At 32.6% G+C, this 8,069-nt stretch overlaps 1 protein-coding gene across 2 annotated transcripts in view; it reads left to right on the top strand.

Moving 5' to 3' along the window:
* The window catches only part of LOC108694278 (spondin-1), a 45,127-nt gene that overhangs the window by 22,901 nt on the left and 14,157 nt on the right, over positions 1 to 8,069 (top strand). For both annotated transcript variants that reach the window (XM_018203663.1, XM_018203662.1), the window contains exons 3-4: positions 6,020 to 6,272; positions 7,079 to 7,265. In XM_018203663.1, coding sequence (XP_018059152.1) covers positions 6,020 to 6,272; positions 7,079 to 7,265 — 440 coding nt within the window. The remainder of the gene's footprint in view (positions 1 to 6,019; positions 6,273 to 7,078; positions 7,266 to 8,069) is intronic.

Below are 8,069 nucleotides of genomic sequence, written 5' to 3'. Positions count from 1 at the left end.
TATATATATATATACATTTTACAATAATATCATTTTATGTTTTATGTTTTCTCCAAGTTAATTGCACATTGATACATGAGTTTAAAAGATACATAATTTGAATTAAATTTAGGAAGTTCATAGAAATGAAGGTTTTGCTGAAATATCTAAAAATTTAGTTAGAATTTTGTTGGATCATAAAATAATTCATAGGAAATTTTTATATATTCTGCAAAACCGATCTTTCTGTGAAATTGAAAATTTCTTGATTATAGTATATGTTTAATTCATGATACATATAAAGTGAGATATCTTCAGATACATAATGCAGATACATAATCCATAAGTTTTGTGACAAAAATCATCTAAAGAACAACGTCTGCAGAAAAATATTTTAAACGGTTTTTTACTCAAACTATAATAATCTCTTACAATTAATATATCTTTGCCCTCGTTTTCAATCCTTGCATGCTGAGTACTTCTCTTTTGTAATTATCAGTTATTCGATTATAACTATTACAGCGGTTTGAAATACCGAATTTTGCCTTTCAATTGCAATTTCAGTTTCAAAAACAAGAAATAGTTGGAATAAACAAGTTAGATAAATAGATTGAATGATTTAAGACAGATTTATTATCACATTTTTTTTATTTATTTGATATTTCAAAAATTTTAATCATTATGATCGACTAATTAAAAACAATGATAAAAGAGGACACTCAATGCAAAAATTAAATCAAAAGCAACGTGGTGTATTTTAACGTGATACTTTATTTCGGTAGAAAATATTTTTCTAATGTGTTCTTTATTTAATATGATTTTTGTTTACTTAAAACTTATGGACTATATGTATATGAATATGTGAGATACTACACAATTACAATATGCAGATACATAAATTTTTTAGTTGAAAATGAGTAATATCGATTATCTGAAACATCTGCATATTTAATTAACTTCAAGCAAATTACTAATTAAAATATATTGAACTATAATCTTAAAATATCTAGTCTACTCTAAGAAATATTTTGTATAATTGTATAAATTGTATAATATGTGTACACATATATATATATATATATATATATATATATATACACACACATAAATTATGTATAATATGCACATGTATAATATACACATATATCTACATATATGCATATATATTACAATCATGAGTATGAAGATCGTTTTGAAGAGATCAAAATCAGGAAAATAAAATAGAATAATCAGCAAATATTTCAGAAAAAGCAGGATCATTATAATTATTAAGTCCCATGTTATCGGAAAATATTGGGTTGTTCAAAAAGTCATTGCGTTTTTTCCAATAGATGGCGTTGTCCACGTTTATTTATATGCGAGCGTGACATGAATGTCAAATGTTTACGCGCGTTTTGTTGTTGACACTCAATCTAAAAACCGAAAAAAAAGTTGACGCGATTCGGTCGAGTTTTGTGCTTGCAATTGTGGTTCGAACATGGAGAATTTTGAAGAGCATATTCGCCATATTCTATTTTTACTTCAAAAAAAGGAAGAAAGTACCTGAAGCAAGGGAAAAGTTGCGTCGAATTTACGGCAGAAATGTCGTCAAAAAACGCCAGTGCCAGAACTGGTTCGTCCAATTCCGTGATAGTGATTTTTCAGTCAAAGTCGCTCATCGCTCCGATAGATCTTCCAAGATTGACGACGATGAAATGAAAGCATTGATGCAAGCAAATAAGCATTCAACAGTTCGGGAGCTTGCTACTGCTCTAAAAGTGTTGTCCGTTGGAAGTGTTCATGGCCATTTGAAATTGCTAGACCTCGTAAAAAAGCTCGATGTTTGGGTACCGTATGAGTTGAAAGAAATTTATCTGATGAATCGCATGAGCGTCTGCGATCAACTCATCAAACGCGAAGAAAACGATCCATTCTTGAAGCGTATGATCACGGACGACGAAAAATGGATTGTTTACAACAATGTCAGCCGAAAAAGAAGTTGGAGTAAGCGAGGTGAAGCACCGGAAAGGCAAGCAAAGGCGGAGATCCACCAAAAGAAGGTAATGCTGTCAATGTGGTGGGATTGGAAGATATCAGTCTTCTATGAACTATTTCCAAAGAATAAAACGATTAATTCCGATGTCTACTGTGCTGCAGAAATTAAGTGATGCCATCGCACAGAAACGTCCCGAGCTAATCAATCGTAAGGATGTGGTGTTTCACCACGACAATGCGAGACCACACACAAGTTTGGTCACTCGGCAAAAATTGTTGCAACATGGTTGGGATGTGTTATCACATCCACCGTATAGCCCAGACCTTGCACCATCATCTCTTTTGTTCCTTGCAAAACTCCTTGAATAGTAAAACGTTCTGAAGACCTCATCAAACAGCATCTAGATAAAACTTCCCATCCTCCTTCTCACAGAACGTGGTATTATGAAGTTACCCGGAAGATGGTAGAAGGTCATCGAACAAAACGGTCAATATATCATTGATTAATGTTCATTACGTATATTAAATAAACACACCTGAAAATTAAATGAAAAAAACGCAGTGACTTTTTGAACAACCCAATAATTTGCTATAGCAGATATTGTATTAGGAGTACAAATTAGTTCGGTCCGTTTCCTTAAAGATGGCTCCAGCTGTAGTGAATGGTTCATAGTGACAGCTGATTTTGGCGGTTTCAGAGAGGTTAAATTTTGCTAATAATATTCAGTTTATATCGTTTTGAGTTTCATATAAAAACCTTGATTTTTACTGTGTTTGAAATGTCGAATTTTGTGTTCCCACCAAGCAGCATTTGCGGGAGGTTTTCTGCTTTAATTGGAAAAAAAATGCGGCTGAAACCCATCGAATGCTTGTCGAAGTTTATGGTGACACTGCTCCAACTGATAAATCAGTAGGGAATGTTCGACGTTTCAAGGATGGAGATTTCAGCGTTGAAGATAAGCCTCGCTCTGGACAGCCAAAAAAATTCGAAGACAAAGAATTAGAGGCATTACTCGAAGAAGATCAGAATCAAACGCAAGAGGAGCTTGCAGAATCGTTGGGGATAATTCAACAAGCCATTTCTGCCTCTGATTGAGAGCCATGGAAATGATTCAAAAACAAGGAAATTGGATACCTTATGAACTGAAGAGAGAAACGTTGAAAGGCGATTTTTCACTTGCGAACAGCTGATTCAAAGACAATAGAGAAAAGATTTTTTGCATCGGATTGCATCGTGACTGGAGATGAGAAGTGGATATCGTACGATAACTCCAAGAAGAAAAAATACTACGCTAAGCCCGGTCAATCGTTGCCATCGACCTCAACATCAACATCATAGCCAAACATTCATGATGAAGATCATGCTCTATATCTGGTAGAATCAAAAAAGTCTTGTTTACTATGAGCTGCTGAAACCTGACGATTCCATTACGGGCAATCGGTATCGGCTACCATTGATTCGTTTGAGCCGTGCATTACGAGAAAAACGGCCAGAATACGAGCAAAAGACATGATAAAGTTATTCTTCTTCATGACAACGCTCGGTCTCATGTCGCTAAAGTCGTAAAAAAATATTTGGAAACGCTCAAATGGGATGTTTTATCGCACCCGCCGTATTCTCCGGGCATTGCTCCTTCTGATTACTAGTTGTTCCGAAAGATGCAGCAAGTCACCGATTCACTTCTTTCGCAGAAATCGAAAATTAGCTCCAAAATTGGATCGCCTCCAAAGATGAGTCATTTTTTCGAGATGAAATTAAAAAATTATCTGAGAGATGGGAAAAAGTAATAGACAGCGAAGGACAATACTTTAATTGATCTGTTCATTCATTTTGTTTTGAAATAAATGCATTTTTGAACACAAAAAAACGGATCGAACTAATTTGTATTCCCAATAAACTTATTTTCAATCAGTAGAAAGGTGTCATCAATCTTTATTCCATATTTATTTCTCATTCATCTTGTCAAGATCTGCTCACTGTCTCGCATCTTCCAAAATAATGTTCAGTGTAACATTAAATAAGGTAACATGATGTAGAAAGAATAATATTAACATCTTCATTAAATTTCATACAATTAGAGAACACAAATTCTCGTTTGTAATTCCCTGCCACTACATAAAATGTGAAAATAAATGTCTCGCTGAAATTAGGTAGTTCCCTATAAACACGAACCACATTAGAGAAGTACTTTTGTAACATCTCCTATATAATATATTTTGGATTTACTATGTTCGGTATTGTATCAATGTTAGGCATTGTCAAGTGTCGCAAATTCTTAGAGAAAATCGTTCTCAAGGACATGTGTGTACCTTTTAAACATGTTTTCTAAACAATTTAATACGACGATGTTGTTTGTCTTCCTCGTTAGGTTTCGGTTGGCTGCGATGGCCTCGTTATGTTAATCCAACGCTTATATGAACGCTAACGTTTCATATTAACCGTTGATTAAACATCAATATATAAATGCTAAGTGATCACTATTACGTACAACGATTCAGCCTTCTCGAATTATTCACTCTAAATTTTCCATTTTCTTGAATATTTTTTCTTTGACATTGCGTCAACACTAGCTCGATACAGCATGCGATTTCTGTCTTTTTCTGCGCGTCAAAATATGTAAAATAAAATGTGTAATTTGTAAAAGTATTAACGAAAATCGTGTATCTGATACGTATCGATATATTGCGCAAAATCATTGCTTTCAACGATTATAAATAGATGAAGCAGAATACGAAAGGAAATAAAAATAAATAATTGAATAAATTCACATTTTCTCGAATTGCATAAAATACAAATATGTTTCAGTAGTGAAAGTATTATTTATTGCTATATTGTACATACTTATAAGGTTGGGCTTTTGTAAAAATTGTTATTGTAATTGTTATTTTTTTGTGGAATTTGTCTGAGTTACTTTATTTCTAAGTGATTAACGGAGAAAAAAAAACAGAGTCGAATTGTTTGACTGACCATTTCAGTTTGCCTACCAACAAATATAGATGTACGTGAGTGTATTACGTACACAATGTAGGATATGAGACTAATGTTTTGAAAAAAACTTATTTGAAAAGCTATTGCAATCTGTTATCGTTAATTTTTTTCACATTTTGCTCGATTATCAATAAATTAACAATTTTGCAAGCGTAAGTAAAATTAATGAAATTATTTTCTCAGAAAAAAAATATAAAAAAGACTCCAATTGTAAACGTCCATTAAAAAACACGCAAAAAGATTTTAATATATACATTGTAATTTTATTACCTTTATTTTGACGTTCAATCGTTTATGTTTTACATCGTTGTATCAAAATAAATTTAATAAAAGTCGCAATATACGTATATTAAAACGATATCATTTTGCATGCATTTTTAATGAACGTACGCAGAGTTTTTTCTTACTTTTTTTCTGAACATTTTATTAAATCCTACAATATGACATCAAAAAAATATAATCTTTGCTTATATATAAGGTGGGACATTTTAATTTGTTTCAGGTGGATATCAGAAACTAACTAACTAAGAGAAATATAAAAATTTCATATAAAAGTTGTTGGTTTTCTTGGAGGAAAAAGGTGAAAATAACGGATTTTATAAGAGGCATTACTAAGTCAAGTCAAGATCGACATGAATTTTTTAAATAGGAATCCCTATTTTTTATTGCATATTTTTGTAGCTGAAGTCAAAACGTTTTCAAAACGCTATAATAAAGTATTTTTTCATTCATCACTTTTCGAGTTATAAAAGCACTTGACAATTATTGTACTGCTGATATAAGGTATACTACGTGGAGGTTACTCAATCGGATTTAATCTATTATGTGCGTGTGTGCATCTAAGAAAACACTTACAACTTTTATATAAAACTTTTTTCTGTATCTCTCTTATAGTTTCTGAAATATCCACCTATTAGGATTAAAATGCCCCAACCCAATAAACATTACTATGAACAAATACACATTATTCTTCTTTATAGACAAAATTGTATTGCGTCCACATAAAATATCTCGCGGTCATACTATAAAACGGAATGCAATGCGGACATATCGAATAAAGATTGCCTATTATTTCAGTGGTTTTGATGGCTTTCAAGAAGGAGGGTTCTCAGAAGTTGCATTGGAAGTTTACGAAATTCCTCATATCAGCCGAGGTTAAAAACACGAATGATACCATTAATATCGGCAGTTTTGATCTTCAGGACGATACGATGACCAAGTTCGCGGATAATTGTGCGAACACTGTTGTGGAGACATCTCAAGTACAGAAGGAAAAAATTTCTGTTTTTTGGACTAGTCCTACCGAAGGTAGCGGTTGCATCCTTCTCAGGTGAAGGGACATTTTATTAAAAATGATATTATTTCGTGATATTTGAATAACAATTTAAAGAAATTTCAACACAACTCTTGTTGTAAATTAAATGTCAATATTTTAATATAATATCGTTTTATTAATACGCGTATAAAATTATGATATACACTTTTTTAAATATGCAGGAAAATAAAAATATATTTATTTTACGACATTCAAAAGAAATTAAAAAGTAATAACGTAACGATAAATGTACTTCAGAATGTAATAAATGTTTATAATATTTAAACATGTTTGTATATGATTAAATATATATAAAATGCCTTTAGCTATAACACCATGTTTTATTTATATGCCAAATTTTGTAGCGTTATAACATTTTACTGCATACAGTATTTGTATTAAAGGATTTTAATATCAAGTATAAAGCGATGGAAACGATATTTATTGTAATATTTATTATGCTATTTTATTTATCTCTGAAACAGAATTAAATACTATCTAATAATATATTTTTCATTGTAAGTGCGCTAAATAACTGTAGATATTATAAGATACACGCAACTGTAGATATTACAGTATTGTTATATGTTCAGTATATATGTGTAATATTCAAACATACATGTCATGTATTTGAGTAAAGTATTACATGATTATATGAAATTTTACTTATAGTTTGAGCTTCTTCTCCGAAAGATTAACTATTTTGTCTCATTTTATATTTTTATGTTACATTGTTTGATAATAAAATCTTTTATGAAAATTTTTTATATGATACATTCTCGTCATATAATTGATTACATTTTCGTCTTCTTTTTTTGCAGAGCGACAGTACTGGAGACGACAGATACATGGTATATGGATGACCCAAATTTAATTATTAACATATGTCAAGACTCGAAAGTGGAAGCTGATGATCAGGGCCCGACTCTTCCAGAATGTTGTGCTTGTGACGAGGCAAAATTTGAAGTCACGTTCGAAGGCCTCTGGTCGAGAAATACACATCCGAAAGTATGTAAATAATCGGCAAATGAAAATTGTGACGTATCACACTATTTTATGCAAGTTTATATAATATAAACTTTATTAAGCAAAATAAAACTTATATATATATATTAGGTGTACAACTTTGCTTCCGCCGTTTTTTTCCCGAAATTCGAGGCTTTATTGTAAAAAACTGGTTACATGGTACTGGGTACATTTATGATTCAAAGTATATCCATCGCTGGCCATTACTTTCTCCCATCTTTCGGGTAGCGTACGAATCCCGTGTCGAAAAAACTGGTCATCTTTTGAGGTTATCCACGAATCGATCCAATTTTTTACTTCTTCATAAGACCGAAAGTGCTAGTCAGCCAGGCCGTGTGCCATTGATCGAAACAAGTGATAGTCAGAGGGAGCAACGTCTGGAGAATACAGCGGGTGGGATAGGACTTCCCATTTCAACGTTTCCAAGTATGTCTTGACCACTTTCGCAACATGGGGTCGAGCATTGTCATGCTGAAAAATTACTTTATCGTGTCTCTCGTTGTATTGCGGCCGTTTGTCTTTCAATGCTCGGCTGAAACGCATCAATTGCGTTCGATACCGATCGCCTGTGATTGTTTTAGTCGGTTTTAACAGTTCATAATACACTACGCCGAGCTGGTCCCACCAAATACAGAGCATGATCTTGGACGTCAAAATCAAAATCAAATCCGTTCTTGAAGCGTTGAAACCACTCACGACACGTTCTTTCACTAATAGCGGCCTCACCATAAGTATTTGAGAGCATTCGATGAGCCTCAGCCGCAGATTTCTTCATATTGAAGCAAA

Source organism: Atta colombica, unplaced genomic scaffold (assembly GCF_001594045.1).
Source record: "Atta colombica isolate Treedump-2 unplaced genomic scaffold, Acol1.0 scaffold12, whole genome shotgun sequence".
In the NCBI taxonomy this organism is placed as follows: domain Eukaryota; kingdom Metazoa; phylum Arthropoda; class Insecta; order Hymenoptera; family Formicidae; genus Atta; species Atta colombica.
This window is presented reverse-complemented; position numbering and strand designations above follow the sequence as displayed.